The 23,758-nt window shown below is 40.3% G+C and overlaps 1 protein-coding gene and 1 long non-coding RNA gene across 3 annotated transcripts in view; one reads left to right on the forward strand and one right to left on the reverse strand.

Annotated features, from left to right (window-relative positions):
- The window catches only part of meis1b (Meis homeobox 1 b), a 77,007-nt gene extending 70,172 nt beyond the window's left edge, over positions 1-6,835 (reverse strand). Inside the window, exons 1-6 of the mRNA XM_082557119.1 lie at positions 6,141-6,835; positions 4,195-4,415; positions 2,969-3,110; positions 2,604-2,654; positions 1,987-2,037; positions 699-842 (exon numbers count right to left, since the gene is read on the reverse strand). Of these exons, the coding sequence (XP_082413245.1) occupies positions 699-842; positions 1,987-2,037; positions 2,604-2,654; positions 2,969-3,110; positions 4,195-4,415; positions 6,141-6,152 (621 nt within the window). The 5' untranslated portion in view covers positions 6,153-6,835. The remainder of the gene's footprint in view (positions 1-698; positions 843-1,986; positions 2,038-2,603; positions 2,655-2,968; positions 3,111-4,194; positions 4,416-6,140) is intronic.
- On the forward strand, positions 1,308-14,963 carry LOC309720303. Of its 2 annotated transcripts, none has more exons than XR_014280456.1 (3): positions 1,308-1,326; positions 8,730-9,023; positions 11,747-14,963. It is a non-coding gene; the product is annotated as an uncharacterized lncRNA (long non-coding RNA). The 2 variants fall into 2 exon arrangements; XR_014280457.1 differs by lacking the exon at positions 1,308-1,326 and adding an exon at positions 6,922-7,166.
- The last annotated feature ends 8,795 nt before the right edge of the window (positions 14,964-23,758 follow it).

A 23,758-nucleotide genomic window follows, 5' to 3' on the forward strand; every position in this document is an offset into this window, starting at 1 on the left:
ACAATGTCCCCGGAGTGCAAACAGTCAGTGAAGCACATAATGAAGGCTGTGGTTATCTCTGATATCTGCACAAAAGGAAACACTTCTTAATCTACCTTTAATGCCCCCTGCTTCTATAGCTTTCGAAAATAAACCGTCTTATTGGCGCTGAATCTGTGCGCTCTGAGCGAAACAAAAGAGGGGGAGAGGAGGGGTCTCGATAAGCAGTGTGCACTCATGTCTAAGGAAAAATACTGACAAGACGCGAAATGAACCGTGAACTCTAGCTACAGTGGAGAAACCAAGGCATCTAAACCACAGTGTGCAGCCCATGCTGCTGCTGCTCTCTTCTGGGCTGCAAAACAGAGAGGAGCTGATAAGGCTTTAGGTTCAAAAAGAGAAAGAGAGAAGAGCGGGAGAAATGGAGAGAGGAACTAAATTAAAATCGACATGGAACAGGTCAAGTTTATGGCGATGCTTTTTCAAGCTAATCTTCCCAGGTCGGTTCCGGGTTCAAGTCTTAATGGGCCAATAATAGCAACATTATTCCGATTTTTCTTTTCTTTTTTCATTCCGAAGGATGGAATGGAAACCGTCTTTAATCATATGCAAATAGCAGCGCAGCACAGTAGTGACCCAGAATAGCTAAATGGCCAGCAGGGAGAACGCGCGCGTGCGCACACACACGCACACACACACGCGCAGATGGAGAGATGTACCTGATCAAGGGCCACCGATCTCGTGATTTCTTCGCTGTCTGATTTGGAACCGCCCTCCCTGTCGTCTATGACCAAGTCGATGGGCATCTTGCCTTTCAAGCAGCTGATGTACCGGTGACAGAAATTATCACACAGCTCGTGCACCTAAAGGGAGAAAGAAGGCAGAGGTGTTACACACTCACCCAAACTACACGACAGTGCCATGCGCAACCACGACACCGATTCGAAGCGCAAAAGTGCCCCGAAGACTTTTTGTGCATTTTGACACAGCTAAAAATTACATTTGTGAATCTGTATTTAAACGTTATAGACGTATATATAAACTTTCTTTTAAACTTATGTTTACGGGTTTATATTAACTTATTGTTAATTTTCTTTCGTCTGTAAAAACTGAAAGATCACTTTGGATTCAGGGTAAGGTTCCCGCGCCTTTTGTGGCAGTGGACTGTCCTGCATGGAATAGTCAACTTCATTTTTTTTCTCCTCTCAAAATAGAGATATCGTCGAAAATTGACAGTGACAAGAGGGCTCTGAGGCTACAACGCACTCAACACCCGTGTTAAATTCATCATCAGTGCCCTGGGTTGTGGCCATTAGAGGAGGGTGACCCGCTTGACTGACATTTAAGGTAAACTGTTTAATTTCATCAACTTATTATATTATCACTGCCAATGTGACGCATCCGACTGCTTGAGAAACAAACAGAAAAAGGATAAACGCATGCGCAAAAAATGCTACTTCAAACTTTATTTAGGCTACTGAGTTTATATGTACAGAATATATAGCTTTCCGTAGAGAAGCAAGATCTGTAGGGAAAGAAGTGCATGCACGGAGATAAGTTTAAAAACGAAAACTTTTTAACAGTTTTGATTATGTTTGAGAATGTCAACGTTTAGGCTAAAGTTGGCTTTAGAGGCTATCGCAGTCCATCTGAAACGAAGACAAATCAGAGTTTTACACCCACTACTGCCTCTATCCACAGATGGTTGCCTGGGGCCTTTTGCCCTCCACAAAGAATCATTTTTTTTAAACCCGCAAAATTCGCCTATATGTTTCACCTTGCACGCAATTTCTGCCAGCATTAAACTTCATTAAAACATGGGAGAGACTGGGCACAGAGATATCTGTTCCAGTTGTAACAGCTTGCGTCGTGATTAAACGCGGAAGAGAAATGGCCCCATGATTGATTTTGACGCTAATTATAACCGACTAGCAAAAATACATTTATGCAAATACAGCCCATAGGTCTGAAGTGGCACAGTGGACAGAAATGGCGAGAGAATATTACCTTCTCCAGCTCCAGAAGATGAAATCGTAAAACTTGAATGGCTTGAATCATCTGAAAAATTAAAATAACAATAAAAAATGAGCTGTTCACATCTCTTGATATTAAACAGACGCGTTTTTCTCAATACAAGTAACTGTAGATGAGGAAAATATTCATGTGAATGGATTTTATGTGGAACTGATATTAAACTTGGATGTTATTGCAATATGGAGAGCAGGCGTACAGTACAGACTGAAGCTGCAATAAGCCTCAGAGTCAGAGATCTATTAGTCACCAACTAGTCGAGGGGAAGCGTTACTCTAACATTACATTTAAAGTATCAAACTGAACAAAGTGGAAAGACTGAATAGAATAAGTTTCCAGGCAGGGTTCAAAGGTGTGTGACAGCTGTCTGACAGCAGCCCTTCATCTGCAGATACAACCGGGGGCCATCATGATATCAAACAGCCCAAAAAAAAGGGATATCAGCTGCAATCCTGCTTTAACTTTTCAGCACCACGTGGCTGCCTGACACAGATGAAAAGCCCGCCACATCCAAACAACAGCTGGCATATTCAAAAATGCAGTACGAAAATGCAGAAAATGTCATTTGTGCAATAATAAAATATAGAGCTTACCAGATTATCCAATTCTGGATTCGATGAAAATAAAGGTTTTTCTGCCCGAATCTAAAACCCAAAACATTTCTTTATAAAATATATGAATAGAAAACGTCACACTGATATTTTTAACATATAATGTAATATTAAATTCACATACACACATTAAACGGAACACTAGTTACTTCTTCGCAAAGACAGTGCACAATATGAAATTAGAACATTGTAAAAATCGCGTTAATTTGAATGGTAGATGTCTCTTTAATTCATTTCAGTGCAGAATTAAGTGTAAGCACAAAAGCCAGAATTGCACATTTCGGACTGTCAGGTGAGAGCTCACGCTGCTCGAGCATGCAGATTAAGAAGAGTCAAAGTTTCCTGACCTGTTTTGCAAACACTGCTATGTCTTCATTGAAAGATTCCGATGAACAAACGTCTCCTCCCGCCACCCCGGGCTCTCTGGGGGTGCAAGTCGCTAATTCACATTTCTCAAAAATCAGTGCAAGCAAGGGGAATAGGGGGTGCCTGGGAACACACACAATAGCAAATGTCACCAGAGAGAACAGCGCCGGGGTCAAGACTACTCCAGGCTAGATTTAGCCAGCCATGGTACTCTTCAACAACTCACCCATGGGGACTGCTGCTGCAGCCCATGCTATTATATTATGCAGAGGCTCGGAGAAAGGCTTCAAACAGCGGACAGACTTTTGTGATTAAATCTAGGCGCGCCTAATAGCATAAAAGCTTTAGAGTCTGTCAAACAATTTCTTGCACAGGTCTCCGTTTGCATCACAGGCGTGTGTTTGTTTGGCAAAGAAAAAGAAAGAAAAAAAAACTCGACGGTTAAATGTGCACACATTTATTATTTATTGCTCAAATCCTTAGAATAAATATGTGCAGCCTGGTAATGCGGAGGTGAACGCGCTACCTGAAGTTGTGCCACTGTGGCAAAAGGTGGTAAAACTGCAACTGGCCTGAAAACGCTCTTCTTAGATTTTAATAAACTCACGTAAATTAATAAATGATTTTCTTTGAACAGTTTTTTTTTTATTTGCTGAAGCTTTGCAAATTAATACAATTAATTCAAAATGTTAAAAAGCAGAATCTATTTTTATTTGCACTTTTTTTTACTTATAATAAACGGCAGAGCTTTAAATGGAATATAAGCGGGAAAACTTGGGGGTGGAAAAGGCTCTGCGTATAGGTGAGCTTGTTTCAGAAATATTCAAGTCAAAAAATAATTGGAACAACGGGAGATTGGCGAGTCTTCCAAGTACAAAAGATATTGCTATATCTTTCACCCAATAGAAACACGCAACAGACATGACTGGACTGAAAAGTACAACACTCCAAATTATGCCAAAAAATAAAAGAGCAGGAGAAGCCCGCTTAGCCTCTCTCCTCCCCAGCGCCTCTGCATCAGTTTGGGTTCCAGTGTGTCTTAAACTCTTCACCGGGACAGATTGCTGTCCCTGGCATCGAGCCTGTGTTTTCTTTTGTACGAGGCTGATTTTGCACCCACTTGCCCACCCCAGCTGGCCCCTCCAGGCCTGGATACACGCCTGCCCGACAGAGTGAGTTTCCCCACGGAACGAAGGCGTGCACCTACCCGTATATAGCGTCTTTATCTCTCTTGAGAGCGTCGTTAACGGAGGAGCCCATACTAGGAGGCATGGTGTTGGTGTGGGCGGTGTGCGGGTACTGGTGAGTGTGCATCTGGGGACCGTGGTTGAGGTGAACCGCCTGCATGGACCGGGCGCCGTGCGGGTCTCCGTACATGGTGGTCGGGATGCCCACACCGTCCATCCCGTAGTGGGGCAAGTCTTCGTACTGCACACAACAAACACCCGGGTCAACAGTGAATATAGACGTACAAGACTATATTAGACTGATTAAAACTTTAGTGTAAAAACAGCGAAGTGTAAAAGTGAGTAGCAGGCGAAGTAACACTTGTAGTGTTGTTGTTTTTTCTTCTAAGAAAAAGTTCGGTCAAACTGAAGAAATAATTTAATTAATTTTACAAAATTAAGAACGTGTTTTTAAAAAAAATCCAAAATTTTCAGGTACACATACGCTTAGCTGCCCTTTTAAAAATAAATGTTCTTAAAAATTGAGGAGGGGAGAAAAACAAACAAATGTAAAGCAAAAGAGAGACAAATTCACGTCTGTGTTTTTGATTTTATAATCAGAGAAAGTTTTAAAGACTTGAGTCTAAAACTGAGTTGTCTCCAGTAAGAAAACTGCACTGATAATTCTGAAGTGCAAGCTAGTTTTTGTTCTCGTCTCATTCCCAGTGACCCTTGAAGCCCGGAGGAAAAACACATATGAATTATTCAATATGTTCGAAATTACTGGGAGTACAAAAACTGTAGCAACACGGCTCGGTTATTATTATCGCCATTAACCAGGCGGTTGTTGGGCTTTAACACCATAAACCCGGAGTCCTGTGTTGTCACAGTGTACAACAACAAAAGTCTTAAAGTTGTTAATTGCGGCGTTTCTCATTTTAAAGGCTCGTAACTGTGCAGCATGTTCTTACTTATCAAGCACGCTATGATTAGTGCAAACAAAACTAAACAACACAAGTCACGTGCTGTTTTTCATGTTGTTAACCGAAGGTGAATATTCAAACTTTTTTCATGCGTCGCTTTTGAGTGAATTTACCACCCAGCCTTTACGTTTTGGTTTGTAACTACTCAGAAATGTTGCTTCTGGTCTGAGAAAGGTCAAATTAAGCAACTTATTTGAGGTTTGCTTTTTCATATACAAGAAAATATGCTTGAAATATTAATGACGTTCTTTTAGACGTGACAAACAAGTGCCGGTGGAAGAGTAAAATGCATTATCACTTAAGGCTGAGCATGTCGAGCCTAAAGGCAAAGAGGTGCAAACCCCAGCGTGGTGTAGCCCCAGTGCCAAATTCTGCAGCTAAATGTGTCCAGTGTCCCTAACATCCCCGCTTTTACGCTGTTTATTATCCGTGTGAAGATTCAGCTGCTGCTCTAAAGAAAAGAAGTCCCTGGATTGTGCGAATCAGAGCGTTTGTCATCACCTCGTTATTAGGGAAAAAGTGCCTTACTTGCTCGAGGCTTATTTTTTGCATATTTAAACCCATTCTACGACGTGCCGTCGATTGACGAACAACCGACGGAATTTTTATTTTGATCGTAAATACTCGATAAGTAAGCTTGATGGAGCAGTCAACAGAGAAAAGTAGAGATTTGTTTTGCCTCCATGCCCTCCCCCATTTTGCTTCCAGTAACTGGCCTGTCATAACTAATCTAAAAAACACAGCCAATGTGAGATATGATCACGCTCCCAGTGTCTCTCACTGGGCCGGTTTGTGGGACAAACGAGAGCGACCGTGCGTAATACCGGGCCAAAAACACGCCAAACATGAAACCGTCCCTCCGTGTGTCAGAAAGACGACAGAAACTTTCGCCGCGAATGTGTGTCCGTGTGGGTATGTGTGTCATTAAGCCACGTTACAGCGCAGCATAGCATTCAAGCGCAGCAGACTTGGAGAAACTTTTTAGGGGGGATTGCCCTACGTACCCGTTGCGCCATAACCCTCCTCACTCCCTGATCGTCCTTTCACTTTAGGTAAATCCCCTCTGCGGCCAGGGTGGAGACGAAATAAAGAAAGAAAATCCAAATAAATGAGAAGATGTTTCAGCCAAAATCCCGTTTGCCTTTTCTTTTTTTCCACGGAACGATGAAGCCAGCTCCCGCTTTCTGTGCAAGTTTAGCCCAGGCGCGGCAAATAGGTCCTCGGCTATCCTCGGGGCAGCAGCACCGGGCTCCTTTTCCAAAACCAGGATGAAAATAAAAAAGCCCCTCAAACAAAACTGGCGACTCTCATGGCTTTTTGCCACTCCGCCTGTCAGTCAAAACGCGAGGGCTTGTCAAAAGTACCGGATGAATGATGGTCCGACGTGCGTCTCCACGGGATCGGCACCACCTAAATGTTAATGGTCACAATCACAGTTAAAAAATGAAGCAGCTCTCCCCTCGTTTTCTTTGATCACTCTCGGCTCCCGGCTTGATTTTCTTATGCAAAAGCGTCTAGAGGAGATCAAGAGGAGGTGGGGTGATAATTCTGGCTTAGGCTTTCTTAAAGGAGCCACGATCGATGCTGTGCGCGTGTATGCGTCTGCATGTGTGTGAGTGCGTGTGTATGCGTGAGCCGCCTGCCCGTTTGTGTACAATGGATGTGTGTGTTGAGCTGAGGAGGAGCGGAGGATCTGGACCAGACTGCCGAAACCCGGAAGTAGTGGTGGCCATAACAGGTCGCGTCTCTTACACAACGCACCGGGCTGCAGCAAGTCGTGCGGAGAGGAGGGGGGGTGGGAGGACCCTGTGAGCCCAGCCAGCCAGCCGCACTGCGAGCTGGAACAACACTAAACACAGAATATTCATCTATGACTTCGACTTCATGTCTCATCCTCACAAACTGACTTTATTCTGCAGTCTGGAAAACACGTGAATTCGGGACTGACACGTCCAGCACCCACTTCTCTTCTTATAGTTTGTAAACGAGTTACTGAACCAACTTTCTACTCTGAAGTGAGCTGTTCTCAGGTACGTTATTAAGAGCCTGTAAGTTAATAATATTTTTATAATGAAAGAAAATGAGCTGTAGAATAAAATAAGTCGAGCTCATCCCAGTAATGTTGCAGTCAACCGAAGCCTCTGAGAGGCTGTCATCATTCTTTATGCATGAAATCCACTGCAGCCAAACATCCAGTTTTGCAGGTTTTCGGCCTTGCAGCTCGACTTCTGTGCAGTCGATTTGCTTCCCGTGTTTGATTTTATAACTGAAAGACTAGAAGCAAACAACATATAAAAACCTTGGAGAAATTGTCCAGTCTAAATAGAAAGAACAACAAAGCAACTTTAAACACGTCATTTGGAACATTTATACTTATTTTAAAAGTTGGTTGCTTTTCAAACGAAAGCAGCTTAATTACTCCGGATGTTGATGAGAGTCGTCATGAGAAAAGGGGATACTGAAATAAGTATATAAAACATTAAAGTCGTCGTCAAAGCATCTTTTATGTCTAAATAACAGTAAACGTTATCCACTTTTCTCCCCCACAGTAGTGCCGAATGGGTCGCTCCAGTCAGCCCGGGCTGTCCAATGGCAGGGAGGCAAAGAGATGGGAGCCCCCTATTGGCTCCCCACATGATCGATCCCGAGCTGATTGATTGGTTTTAGGCCACATTGGCGAGGAGGTGCAAAACAAAACGTCGGCCGCGGATACATAACACACACTTTACGCTTCTGTCAGCTTATACAGTGCGCAATTTAGCCAAAACTCAAAATATCTGACCAAGACACCCCCTTTCCTCTCTACCTTTCCATTTACCCCCCTACCAAACACACACAAATTTTCACATCTCCAACTTAATTACGTCCCTCTAAACGCACTTACACTTTCACTTAACTTTCCCTAACCAAACAGAACTACTCCTAAGATATGATAATGTCTCTCCTCTCGGAATCCTTATTAATTTAACTTTTGTCTTTTTTATAATGAAGCGTTCACTTGAGTTTCACGATTTGCCGTACAGAGATTATAAAAGTTTGGTCAAATATTTATGAGCTTTAATATATGAAAGGGAACTTGGATTCTTGAGGAATTTCAGAAAAGTAATGATACCACTGAATAATGTCTGGGTATAAATTAACCAAATTGTTTGAATTTTCTATTTTATCTTATTATATATGATTCCTCACCGGGAGGAGAAGAACTACAAATCTTATTTAATTTAGCTGATATTTTTTAATTAAAAATGAACTTTGATTACCTATTTCTACATAAATATTAATGAGATATTCCGTGGCATATGAAGAAATATAATAAAAACGGATTAAGGTGGACATGATTAGTTTTAAGAGATAAGCTATTAGTTTTTTCCCCCTGAAGTTACAAAAGGATATTTGCAGATTTTGTCACTCTTTGTCACATGACGATGACCGACACAACTTTTTCATTTATTTTTCAGCCCATCACACGTGAATGGAGAGTGTCTAAAAGATCCATTTTATCTCCTGATTATGCTCATGAGGCGTTAAGGTGTTGCTGGTCTGTGACAGCCTGCTTTAAGTTTTTTCACCCCTCTTCTTTTTTCCCCGTGCAGTGCGTCCAGTCATCGATCATCTGCCCCGATGCCAGAAACGGTGTCATAATACGATAATGCGGCTTCACACATTCAGCGGTGATTCCTGTGGTAAAACCCGAGCGTTAGGATCCGATGGGACAGTTTTACAGGCATGAAATGACTATCAAAGGCTCCCGCAGTCTGGCCGCTGAGGCTTCGAGGCACGGACACAGGGAAGCCAGAAGGCACGGACTTTTACGCACAGAACACGGGATCAAATAATAAACTGTGCTGACTTGTTTTCGTCCACTTTGCTGATTTATTTATTTAATGGTGAGTAGAAGTTCTCATTTTCGCATTTTCTTCTTCATTTTACGGCAAAGCAAATAATTAGTTGTAAGAATGCCACATGAATATTCACGTTCAGTTATTACTAATTAAAGAGGATGTTGCGGTTAAAATCAGCTTTCAGCTAAATTTATATTTATTGGAATACAAAAGATTATAATGCAGCTCACCTACACGGAATTTTCGCGAGTCATTGGGAAGAAGTAAGGTTAAATCAACATGAAAGGGGGTCACATTAGCACTTGTTCACTTAAAAAAAACTATAGCATTATAAAGCAATTAAGCTACGTCAATTAGCATCCATAAAAGCAAACTGGAGCTCCACTTTCTCTCTCGGAGCTGTTCCTTCGTTAGGGTCAGCGCATTTTGGTATCCTGAAAGAGAGCAGGGGGGCAAATACCGTCACTTCTGTTTAATCCGCTTTGCGATGACGATAATGCTTTGAGTCGTTTCAATAAAATCAGCAGGTATTACTTTCAAACCACTGAATGCAAATTGACAGCATGTTTGACTGCGGAAACAAATGAAAGCGTTGTTAGACGGCCTCTGCGTCTTGACTCGTGCAGAGTGAACACAAAGAGAAACTGCACACCTTATGCACTACAAACACACGCTATACTTAATTCGGTTAAAACTCAAAATGCAGAGAAGGAGTATCCAAAGTGTTTATTCCAAACTATGTCAAGTTAATCGCGATTATTTTTCGCTTTTTATGTAAATATGTAAAGAGAGAAAAATGACTAATTTGAATCTTAGCCTAATAAATAACAAACGAAACCCCTCCAGGTCAGAGATATGAATCATGGCTTGGCTCTTGGTGATCCCTTGTATCACTGCTTGTCTGTAGCTGTTTGAAAAAACAAGGAGCAACTGGCAGCCTGCGGAGTCAAACTGAGGTCAAACTTTTTGCAGCTCCGCAGCTTTGCGCCTAAACATGTTGGGATCTGCAAAAAGGCCATTGAGCCTCTCTGCTTTGTGTCACTGCTTCAGAACACAGACAGACCTGCTGCAAAGTTTTCACAGTTTATCTAATTTTATGCAACTACTAGTTTATTAACGCCTGTCAGAAAACCCAACAGGATACATTAGGGCGCAATTAGGTTCTGTGAGCTCCAGTTAGAAACTATTCAGTCAGAAAAGGGCACTCATTTTTTTATACAAGTAAATCATTTATTTTGCTTATATCTGATTAAAACGTTAGTGCAACAAGAAATAATATGATGTAACATGCAGGTATGACTCATTATAAAAAGGCTAATTTATTATACACACATTATCCAGCATCGTTTATAAAATACTGATCATATATGAAAGTGCAGCATTTGTTTTTATATGGTCTACAGTTCGTTTTAATCATTGTAAGCGTGTTTGGGCTGTGATTTATGTGAAAGCTTGGTGCTTTTCTTTCTAGAGTGACACTAATATGTTTGCAGTATAATTAAGGTGCCCAAACATCTTGGTAAATACTTTGGCTTAGGTAATGATATAAGCTTGACTTTGGTATGATCACAGTATTTAAACGATTCGCAATATTAATTTCATGAAATCAGCTCAGGGAGTATTCACTCCTGCTGGATCCTGCGCTTTGGCCCAAATGTTAATCTCAGCTGCTCTCGCCTCTCACACACATTAATGCTTAATCATTTGCGCCTTCTACCGGAGTTGTTGGAAATTACATGTGATGCAGAAGGACGGGAAGATTCCTGACCAGATCATTCAAATAACATACTAAAGTCGCGCAGCGTAAAGGCTCTATTAAATTTCACGCGTTCTTCTGTTGCACTGTGAGCATTTTATGGTCCAAACGTTGGACTAAAGGCAGAATAAAATTGTTTGACTCTATAAAGAAGTGACTTGTCATATTTCTTGTCATTATTTATGTGAATAACTTAATATGTTAATAAAATATATAACGGTGTGAGAAGGATTTTGGTGCGTTGTCACTGATTATAGAGTGGTTGTTTTATTTTAAGGTGGATTAGAAATGTTGATATTACATGAACCAGATCTGCTCATTTATTGTCAAAGTGTCACAGGTAACATTTTAAGAGAAACACTTTTCAAATAAAGTCTTAAACATAACAAATCAACACTTTCAGTATTCAAACCTTAGATAAAATGTTGTGCAGAAATCACTCAGCTGTGTTTTTTAATAAACCGTCTACATCAAGATGTTACTAGGTGTAAGATTCTAATTTTCAAAATGTAGAAAGATATTCAAAGCTTCATCAAATTTCAACACTAAGGGAACTGCTACTGCTTTCTCTATGAATTGCGTTGATGGCAATGCATAATTAATATTAGCATGTGGATTAATGATAAACAACTGCAAATGACTGATCAAGAACTGACACAACAGCACCTTGGATCTCACACTCAAACTGCATAACACTTATGGATACATAATGTGATAAACAGCTGTTTTCCTATACAGTGAGAAGTGTGTGAAAATAGATGCACTGTTACATATGGCATATAAACCTCTAAACATGTGCGTTCAAGTGCGCAAACACAGAGAGAACAGGTTCCTGTAATGCTGCCCGTCAATTTTCACATTGTGCCATTGGTCACCAGGTCAGCAGCTCCACTTTTACTCTGAAGGGCTGCAGAATCTGAATTAACACCACAGGCAGATAGAGAGCTCACCGCTCTATCACACACAGACACACCTCCTTAACTCTCTCCCTCTTTCTGTCTTTCCCTCTCAGCGTCTCTCTCAACCAGCCCTTCCAGCAGCATTTGTCACCGGCACTATTATTTCAGGTGTGCTAATGGTGTCGCAGACACTTTTGCAGAGAGAGGAAGAGACATGATGAAGTGAAAAAGGAGGACAGGAGAAACTGAAGAACAGGAGGAAAAGAGTATCATCGGCATCATCATCATCACTTGAACTCCCCACTCCCTGTAACCCAAAAAAAAAAAAAAAAAAAAAATCCAGGGATGAATGATCTGAAAGGTGATCCATTCAGGGTTGGAGGGGTAAGGGTGGCTGCGGGTGGATGGGTGAGGATGAGCGGGGGCTTTTCTCACACCTCCCAGGGAGACTGTGAATTGATCAGCACCTAAGAGAGGGAGAAAGAGAGGGAGGGAGGGAAAGTGAGAAGAAAGGAGAGCGGCAAAGCAGAGAAATGAAGGATGACGATGAGAAGAGGGCGAGTGGAAAAAGCTGGGTGTTGGAGCTAAGCTATAAAACCAGGAGGGGGGGAAACAGAGTGATAGGAAGGGAGGAGTGAGGCAAGGCTGCAGAAGAGGTGTGAAGACTCATCTTTTTCTGGATGGGTGTGAGTTTAGGCCGGAGCAGAGAGAGGCCTGGGAGCACAGCATAGCCTAGTGGTAATAAACCAGGAAACCCCAGTAGAGAAACAGACAACATCAGCTATAAGGAAGCTATAAAGTGTTTTTAAAATCAAAATATAGTCTTCAGTCTGAGCTTGATATCTTTAAAGTTGATTGCTAGCTAGTTTACTCTTATATGGAAATCGGTTAAAAGGGACCGTTTCAGAAATTTTAGAAGTCATGTTTGTTTTTGTACATTTTATGAGATATTTAATTCATATAATACACATATCAAGGGAAATTCCAGTCCCCTTGACATATTTTGTTTTAAATTGTATAAAACAGTATTGTGTCCATAGCATAAAATGCAGTGTACGGTAAAGGAAACAGTTGGGTAATCAATTTAATCTAAATAGGGTTCAGTATTGAACAGCATTACAGCAAATATACAGATGTTTTTCTCAGGCTTTGCAGCCAAATTGTACTTTTTAAAAATCTTTTCTTGTACAGCCGTTCCTCCAGATGATAGCCAGTTTCTTGCCACAGTGGCTGCTAGAATAGAAAAACCCTAACCACGGCCAGTGTTGGCTTGTGGCTGTTCTTTATCTCCCAGGCAGCAGTAAACACATGGTCACTACAAAATGCAGCTGTAACATTCACCACAAAACCACTGTGAAGTACTCATATCGTATGTCAATGAAGGTGATAAAAGCTGCAGCTTTCCACTTACCTCTTTGACATGGCCACCCAGTTAATAGCAAACCAATTCATTTCTTAACAAAGTGTTTTGCAAAGTGTTTCAGAATTAATTCTGAGAGATCCCTTTACTTTGTTTTATTGCAATTGCAAAATAAAAAATACGGCAATATAAAACTTTTCATATATAATGTAAAAATGTTAAATCAGAACAATACTTAAACCAACATCACATAAATATGAATAAATCTTGAATTTTATTTTGTCATCCTTTACATTTTAAAGCATTTGATGTTTTCCTTATCACAGTTTAATTAAGATAAAACATGGAGAGACATATGCAACAACTAGATACAACATCAATTTACAGTAGGCTGTATATAAATATCAAGTTTGTTTTTTAAAAAAGTGTGGATTTCATCAGACTGTGATGCCTTCAGGTTCTGGCGTAACACCTTTCCAACAGTGAAAAAAGTTTATGCCCCACGCAACATAATTGTTAACTTTAGTTAAATATAGATACATTGTAATTTCCTTACAAAAGTTCTATTCATTCAACTGTGTTTTACTCCATAACTCCCCCAGGTCATCAATAGTACCCTGCAGTGGCCCTTTGCCCCCAAAAGAGGGCCCACCCCACAGTTTGAGAGCCACTAGCTTACAAGACATATTGTCAATATGCCAATGATCGTTATGACTTGGACTTCAAAATAATTTCACATTTGTTAGGAAAATGTTGAGATGAAATGTAGAGCAAATATTTGGCATAACAGGTCAGACGTGTGCACTCCAGTTCAGCAGCAGGGCACTCGTTCATCCCTGCAGCAGCGAATCAGATTACTAAACATACTGATTGACTGCAGCGGTTTCTAGTGAACCTACTGCCATCTCTTCTAAACAAAGTTATCTCTACTGAAGTTCAAGAGGAGGTCAGCGGTCAGCTCTCATCTAAGATCCTTTGTATACTGTATGACCCTAAGGATCCTAATAAAGAAGCTTTCAAAGCATAAATTCATCTCATAACAACAAATGTCAGCGATATGGTGAAAGCTTGCTCTACTGTGCACTAACTGTGGCTTCATAGTAAATGGAGGCAATTTAAAAAGAGAAAATCCACCAAGGTTTTTCAAAGAATGAGACAAACTTGTTTTCTGGGAAAAGTTTTTCTAAACCCACATGAAAACTGTCAAAGAATCAAGGTAGCGTGATTTGTTGTAAATGCCTTCCACTAAGCTTTTGTTAATTATCACATGTGTCATAACCATCAAAAGACAACAACAGATGACTTGGCACACGCTAATGTTTGACATTTCTATCTTTGTACCCTTTGTTCCGTCACTCTCTTTTTCCTCATTTGTTTATGACACATTATACCACACCTGCCTCCAATAATTACTCTTCCCTCGCACTTTTCTTGCTTTGTCCTTGAGTTTCTAAATGCAGACAGAACCTGTGAAATACGAAGCCTCCGTTCTAAAAAGCCTCATATAGCATCACCTCTCGGGTGAGAATTAATCATTAATCTTTACTGTGCAATGTTTGGTTTTCTTTAAAACTATTTTTTATGACAGTTAAACTGTTCCCAGGAATGTAATGGGTTACAGTGATTTCTACTGAAACACTTATCTGCAAGTGTCCATTGACACTTATATGCTAATATAAAGACTCATTTGCACTCACTGCAGCTCATTTTTCCTGTACTTTTATTTACTATTAGTGATCACATATGGGTACAAAAGAAGACACATTAGACAAGATAAATATCTATAGCTGTGTACAGACATATTTTAGTGTAGTTTAAGTGTCAATCTCTGAACTCGAGTTTGCAAAAGCATCTTGGTTTTATAACTTCTATGGAAATGTACATGAGTACCATGTGGATACATTGGTTAAACAAATGAAAAAAGAAATGTGGTTTCTCCTCAGCAAACTCAAATAAAAAAATCTTCTGAAGTTACGGCTGGGAATACATGTTTTAGTCACTGAACATTTATGTCTGTTTTCTCTGACATGCATAATTTTAAAATACCACAACTCCTACATTTTAAAATGTTTTGAAATCAGTTTGAGCCTAAAAAAACAAAACAAAAAAAAAGCTGTGATCGAGTTTTCATTCAGCAGAAGAAATTTCATTTCGGATGACCCATTTTCAAATAAACATAACTAAAATGGAAAACAGATTCTAAATATTTCTGTCATTTAACAACAAAGACAGGAAAAGGGCAGCTGTGGCTGACCGCTTCTGCTTTCCGCACAGGGAAGAAAAAACTGTTTCCATCCAAAAGCAGTGACAGAACTGATCAGTCTGGATTGACATGTGAGCAATGATTACACTGTGCCTGGATTCCCTCCTCACCACCAAACCACCAGAACTTCCCCTGCAGCTGGCTATTGTGTTCCTTTTATTTTCACCAAATTCTGAAAAATAACCAACGTATGAACATAAATGTGGATTAAACTCCTAAATAGTCCAGAATCAACAGACTGATACAGCATTTGCAGGTAATGGTGCATACATCTGTTGCTTCCGTACAATATTGACAAAATGCTCTTGGCAGTTGATTGCAGCTCATTTTAAATATCAGATGAGCATGCTCAAGTATCAGGAAGACGTGGCAAAAAAAGTAGTCTACAGTGATGAAAAAGTAAGCAGATTTGGACATAATTACTCCTTTGTTGTACTTTATACATTTTTCTTTACATTAATCAAGCAGCTTTGGATTCTTTCAAAGGGTTTATGTCGTAGGTAATACATTTGATCAAAGTAGTGCACTTCAAATTACTATTTAAGGTTAGTTTTTAATAGCAATAATCCTTCAATACACAAGCAAATTTTACTAGATTACATTTTTATGAAATTATGCATTCATCACAATTAATATTTTCAATTAATATTCGTCAGTATATTTAGATTTTTATTCCTAATGTTTAATGATAACAATTTTTGAATACAGAACTTTTACTTGCACTGTGGTATCTCTGCTTTCCATGAAATACCTCTACCACTGGACATTTGTTACACAAACCTAATTAGCAAACATTAATATTAATTATTGATTTTATTTACTTTTTACTGTAATACTTTTATTTTTCTCAACTTTAGAAAAAAACTAAATACAATGGTGATTTAGGATCGGTGTGGGTTAAGCCGAGCCTCCCTTGGGAGTCAGCATTATAGGGCTGCAGACAAACAATTTAGAGATTGACCTTTCACCTATCAGACACTAGAAAATAAAAAAAGCCTGGTGGGGTCATATCCCCATAACCATTATGGATCACATGCAATTTCCTTCAGCCATTTAGACAGGTAAATTACATATGCGTGTGTCACATACTTATGAAGAAAGTCACATTGCCGGTAACCAAAACTGCTCCTCAAAGAAACACAGGTAACTGTTTCCTCTGATATAATATTACCTACATTTCAATCAAAACATGCACATAAAACATGCCTGCATGCAAACACATACGCTTGGACACACCTACAAACACACTCACAGGCTGTCTGAGAGCCTGTCTCCAGCTGACAACATCAGTGGAACCTGATCTGGCTTAATACAGGCCCTTACCTGCATTTACTGCTCCGTTAAAACGCCCTCTTGTTGTCCTACCAATTCACCACACTATAATTGCACTGAGGCTGCATATGGTCCTCATCTACTGCCCAGCACAAGATAAAAGCTAACAGACTGTGGGTGTACAGCGCAGTAGAGAAGTAAGTGTGTGTGTGTGTGTGTGTGTGTGCATGCGCTCGCACAACTTCATATATGTGACTGTGTGTACATACGTATGCAAGCATTTTAGGGCAAATTGGACTCACCATAACTCAGGGGATAGTTAGGAAAACTGCATGATGTCACTGTTATTATACTGTAAATGCAGTTGATTTGGCTTTGAGGTGGAGTTCTGACATGTGCGCCGAGGCTGCCTCGCTGATCCTACCTCCATATCCAGACTTTGAACTGAGAATCATTGTGACGTATTAACATATCAGGCCAAGTCTCTCTGCTAATTACTCACTAACTGTGTCCATTTTATTACTTTCCAGGAATATTTGGGACAGTTTTACTTTAAATGAGATAAGAAAAAGCTACTGCAGAGTAATTAAAATGGCAAAATTAATCATCTTCACATTATTTTTAAATGCTAGTAGGTCACTTATATCCTGATAAAACTTTACCACGTGTTCAGATGGAGCTTTCTTTATTTTCTCACTGATGAAGTTGAGATGATGACTTTGGCAAGAAACTAAGGATACTAAATAAACAGCTGAGTAACAGGATTAGTAATGACAGAAGATTGGCTTGTACACAGCCTCACAGTGATTCTTTCGTGCTAATGCCAATGCTTGTGGCTGCTCTGCCCAGTCAGGTTTATGAAAGTCAGTCGGATTAGAGCCCAGCTGGGGCTCAGTAAACCAACACTCAGCCTTCGCACTCATACCGCCATACATGACTTCCCAAACAGACCTTGACATCCACCCCGCCCTGCTTTATTCTGAGGTTCTTCATCATTCTCCCCTCATTGTTTTTCCTTTTCGCAGACACTGCTAGCATGGCCTTGCACTGCATCCCACACAATACTTTTTCAAACACAACACACGCTCTGCTCCAAATTAAAATACCAAGGCTTATTGAGCAATACTCTTCTAATGGTTTCATCCACCAATGGGTTTATCTTTGCTCACATAAACTCTGCTCCGACCAAAAGAAGCTGCTCTCCTCTCTTCTTACGTAAGCTGGCAGAAAATCTCCTAAATCCCTCTCTTTTGCTGTTGTTGTGTTGCGTTTCGGCTGGCGCTCCCTCTAAAAGAGCATCTGAGACCGGGGCAATTAGAACCTGAGCAGGGTCTTGGCGCATCAGACCATTTAGCACTAATAAGGCTGACTATAGAAAAACCCAGACCCATTGACACTGTAGCACTGTTTGGTATTGACGGTGATTTGACGGCACTGAATCGTATCAAAGAGTTTCAAGATGTTTGATTTTCCCAGTGAGAGCTCAATTTCTTGGTCGTTTTTCTGGAGTAAATGTGAAGAATTCTGTCTCCGAGGACTTAAAACAGAGTCATTTTCTGTTTGTATTATTATTATTTGTGAAAATAAAATGTTCAGATCTCAAACTAGAAGATACAGAAGATTGTTTTTTAGAAAAGTCACACATAGAAATTGAAGAATTTAGCATCACAATGAAAGTTATAATGATAGCCTGATATATCACATCATGAGCTTGAATGGTGAAGTCTGAAAATGTAAAACTTATGCGAACCTTTAATGTATACGTTGAAGTTTATATAGATACAATACCAATAAACCCAAAAGGGTCAGATATCTGCTGACATCTAAACAATCATTTAAGCTAAAATATAAAGACAAAGTGTCCCCAGTCTAAAGGGAAAGTTTATGCAATTTGAAACAATGGTGAGCATTTGTGTATTCTAAACGCACAAAGGTGCATGAGTGGATGCACTTGTCTGAAAGCAGTTATGGAAAGCATCAGTGTGTTATAAGACATCCAGAGACAAAGACTATGCAAGAGACAATGAGAAAGGTCATAAAGACAGAAGAAGAGAGAAGGAGGGAACAAGGCAGGAGAAAAGCTAAAGAGAAAGAAAGAGCAATGCAAGGTTGCTGTTAATTCTTCCATATCTAAGCCTCTTTGCAGAAACTCCCTTTGTCTTCCAAGTCCCAGTCATTAGAGCCTAATCCTATCAACCAGGGGCTAATCTGAGGGCAGAGGGTTCAGCCCCCTCAGCTCCACAGGCCAACACACACGCGCACAAGTACACACATAAATGTTAAAGGCACACAAACACAGACATGCTTGGACAAGTACACACTCGTGTTCAAAACACTAACAGAAATGTAGATGTTTGGGCACGTACACATGCACGCTTGTGTAAATATATTTGTGAGGACATAATACTGTAACAGAATACTGTAACTTTAAGTGGCTGACCCCAACACTAATGCTAAGGCCAAGTATTCTTCATCAAACAGCCCTCTGATGGACTGTGAGAAAGAGATGGGAACTGCGCGACAGTGCTCTAAAACTTAAAGTAGTTCTCACAAAGATAGTTGTTTAAGTAAAATCACTCTCCCCACCTCTCTCTGCCTCTCTCTGCCTCTCTCTCTCTCTCTCTCTCTCTCTCTCTCTCTCACACACACACACACACACACACACACACACACGCATAACACAAAATCAATCATTTACCTCTAAAAAGTACACTTCCACCCATACTTTACATGGTTTGTGATGAACTACTTGGTGGAGAAGAGACCTGTATGTGTGTGTGTGTGTGTGTACTGCGGGTGGGTGTGAGTGGTGGGGGGTGGTGGGGCATCACATTCCCACACATTCCAGCAGAGCCTCTCCCCCTGCCATCATCATTCTCCTCTTTATTTCAGTGCTGACTATGCCCAAGATTAGTTATTGATCAGGAAGGATATAAATTATTCTAAAGTGAAAGCCCAACAACACAGTCATTATAGATCGACTATTGACCAACGGCAATATATCATTCCATTTCCACTGCACTGCACCCCTGCCACTAGCCAGAAAAATGCTCAAATAATGAGATGGGGAATTTTTATGACTTGGGCACACTTTACTTGACCTTTCGGGGAAGGTAGATGGATAATATTAGCGTTGGGTTCTCAAATGCGATAGCATTTAGAGAATTTGGCCACAATGACTTGATAATTTATGACAAAGACGGATTTTGATGGAGTCGAATAGCTCGTACGAGGGGTTTTCTAAGGTTACTTTTTGGTTTCAACTCTGTGTGAAAAGTTTGTAAAAGTTGCAACCGCTTGTCTTTGGTTGTCAAAGTTAAGTGCGGTGTAAGATGATGGATTTAATGTAATATTTAAAGATTCTTTAGTCCAATCAGGTTCAGAACTCAAGACATCTAGCATCTTAGTAGCAAATACGAATAAATTCATTTAAATTCAAAATAAGGATTCACAATAAGGACTTAATTAAAATTCTGCCACTGTATTTTAGATGGCATCAGCTTGTTCTTATTCATCATTTTTGAAAGCACAAAAGGCTTTTCTCATATTGCTTATTTGTGCTTCCTCGTCTCTTCCGTCCTCTTGGCTGTGACCTGGAAATCAATCTCAATATGCCATGCTGAAGGATGTCTCGGCTCCTAAAATGCATCTGGAGGTCAAAAAGAGGTGGGGATGAAGTATAATCGAGGATGCATGAGTATATTTTTTGCAGAAGTGCTTTTTCCTTCAAGTCAGAAAAGAGACATGGCACACAGCTGGAATCAAATAACCAAGGTGAGAGGAGGACTCTAAATGACTCATCTTTTATATACATATGTTAGTTCTCTAATACGATCAAATGTTAAAAAAAGGTATCTAATCACATGTTATAAATTTTATTGAAAGTGGCTGAGCTGCGATAGAATGAGAGGCCATTAAAATGATGTAAACTATTTTAAGTAACTAGTACGTGCATCTCAACAAATGTAGGCCCAGTAATCACAATTTGTTCCAAACTACCTTGAGAGTTTTACAATTTGCTTTCTAACATTGAACAAGAAGCCAATCATCTGCAAACCACCGCTTCGTGCCTGCACACTTCACTTACGGTGCGCACGTGTGTTCACACCTGAGAAACATCATGCTGACATTCCGCCCTGGCAAGGAAAACAACCTAGCATTACAATAAACATAACCACAGTGCTAACAGCTTATTTTATTGGGCGTTCCTAACCTGAATCTGTTTAATGTACAACATTGTTCCTTTGCCTTCAAGCGATTCCTATTTTCCATTCCCAACCGTCACGCCAAGTTTCAGTATACAATAGAAAGATGAGCGTTGTCTGGGGTTGCAGAAGAGATGCATCTTGCTGTGGTGAGGTGACCATGCAAACTGCACAGTAATCAAACCATGTCTGATTAGCCTGTTGCTATTTTATGCTCTACGAATAGGTGTAAAACACTCATATAGCATTATCTAATAAATAAAATCTATTATATCTTTTATATTACACTCAATTAAATAATTAACCTTCTTACTACTACATTCCTGATTATGTAGAGTAAAAGTCTCTGGAATATTGATTTATTAACCTGTTCATCGGAGTGAACCCCTGTAGGAAACAAGATGTCATAGCACCCAATAAACAGACTTTACTGCTAGCAGATTACCACGACAGCCCATAGTTTGTATGGGAGATCTTGACTGTCTTACTTTCCAAATGTTAGTGAAACTTAAAAAATGTAACGCAAACTGGAAACGGAGAACATTCAAGTTCAAAGAAAAATATACGTTTCTTTGCTGCAACCAACAAATTTCCAAAGGCAAAACTTTTCTTACTATTCTTAGTTTGTGTCGCACTTTTTAGTTTCACTACCTGTGCCTGCACAGGCAAGTCAGTGTCATCCACGACTTCCAATCTACTGGCAACTGCTAGCAATCAAAGCAATCACAAATATGATTTCTGTGCACCACCGTATACCTCTTTACAATCACTTTCACACTAGTGACTGCCAGCAACCTTCAGCACTAACACTAGCACTAACATCACTAACTTTTTCCCCTATCAGCTAGTGTTTATCAGGTGGTTGTGGTCAGGTCTCTAGGCCTGTGTGACTGAAGCCTTAATTGTTCAGTTCCATTAAACTTTTTTGGCATGTTTATCAAGAAGTCTTTGAACTGTCAATACTTTGTGCCATCTAACCCATTCATCTAGTCTATGCTGTGAATTGAACTAATTGGCATAAAAAACACAGAAAAAAGAAGAAAGCAATGCATGTTTACGGTACCATTGAGGACACTTAAGCCCTGGACACTGCTGTGATTAAGGTTTAGCTTGGACTTGGGTACAGTAACTACTTCATCATTGCCCTCAACCAAACAAACAGCAGTCCTCTTGGTTTTCTGATGCTTTATTGATGCTCCTACCAGACCTCCTCCATCTGAAGACTTGTCTCAATATTAAGATCAACTAAATTCTTTCGTTGCTGCTAGTGAATCAGAGTCATAATTAATGTGGCCACTAGAGGGCTTTGTCACTTGAACGTAAACAATGATCATCTTGGGCCAAAGGCTGTAGACTCTTCCATCACGTTATGCTCATTAGTTGTAGAACAGTGTTGTTTTTTTTCTATGTTAAGATATAATGGAGCAAATACATTATTATCTCCTCTGACTTGCGTTGCTATGACGAGGTTTGATCCCACTTTGTTTTGTTGTCGCTTAGTGCAGAGTTTCTTAGAGGCGGAGATGGGGCTGGTACAAATGGGGGATTTTATCCCTGGAGGTGTCAGAGAGTTTAGCAAAGTGTAAAATACTTAAAGCATCAGGGCAACACAATCCCCTGCTGGTCACAGTATAAATCACCATATATTCTTATTGGCCTAAGCCCTTGTTATGAGTAAATACATCCACAGGCAAGGGCGGCTGGCAAGGTTCACAGGAGATTCATCCAGCAATAGCAGAGGGAAAGTCACTGTCTGTGTGCCTGTCTGTGTGCATGCACCACATGCTGCTTAGGGAGCCTAAGGAGAGGATAAGGAGATCAGCAGAGGAGGGATATCACGCCTCTTAAGCATGTATACACTTTCTAACTTTTACTTTTTCCACCCAGAACCTAAATAAATCCCCACTCATCTAAGCATGATAGACTTCCTTCCCCCATGTATTTTTCTTCTAAATTATTAAAAACATTTTTTTTTCTTGGGAATTTAGCATTGCAACAATACCCTTGAAGAAACACATTTCAAAGAAAGCCAAATATATTTAATGACTACAGTATATATCATTTCCAATCAGTGATACTTGTTTACACCATTTCCTGCACACTGTGTTGGAAGTCTCGCTCCGTATTATCCAAAACCACACAAAATCAAGTCATTTTCCATCCCCAGCCCAAATTATTTGTTGCTTTCAGGTCATTTGGTTAACGGATAGGGCGGGGGGTTGAGGGGAGAGGAAAGGAAAGGGAAGGGAGTAAGGGACAGAGACTGAGGGAGAGAAAAAAACCGTTTCATATTTCTGTAAGCCTCAAACTTTTGGCAAACAGAAGAAAAGAGAACTTGGCCCTAATTCCATCTCACGCTGGCGTTTGTGCATTCTAAGTTCTCGGGGGCTGCTCTGGCGGAGGGCCTGAGCCCGTAAATTGGATATTAGGGGGCGATATAAAGGAGCCTGTGTGTGCTCCCGTCCCGGGGAATTATTGCCTCCAATATCCCTGCGTATGCGTCTACGGCTTCCGAAGCCAGGCCAGATAGATCCTCATCTCATAAGGGGGCCAAGACTATATCCATCGCTCCTTAACTTTTATGAAGCTCCCAAGCTCTACAATGGGATTTGCCAGGGTGTCTTTTCCCCTTATCCAAGCAAGGGGGATGTGACAATGCAGATATAGCTGCATTCTTTGGGCTCCAAAGCTCCGACCTCTTATTTGAATACAAGCATTCCAAATTGTAAAGTGACATTCTCCTTTTTTCTCTGTGAAGCCAAGATTTTCTCTCTGGTTTTGGAAACGCTTTTTTACCTCACTTTTCACTCCTGTCTTTATAACTCTTACTCTTTCCTCTGTGTATATGTAGCATTTTTCTCTTTTTCTCATATCTTTTTCTGTTCTTTGCCATCCCTCTCTTCCCTTACTTGAACAGCTCTTGAGTGCCTTTTCTCTCTCTCCTTCTGTCTTTCCTAAGTCTTGCTTTCTCTTACGAAGAGCTTCAGTGACTGCCCCCTCCTCTCTCGCTATGCCCCCGTGCCCC

The sequence above is a fragment of the Aulonocara stuartgranti genome, assembly GCF_965226115.1.
Source record: "Aulonocara stuartgranti genome assembly, chromosome: 13".
NCBI classification, from domain to species: Eukaryota; Metazoa; Chordata; class Actinopteri; order Cichliformes; family Cichlidae; genus Aulonocara; species Aulonocara stuartgranti.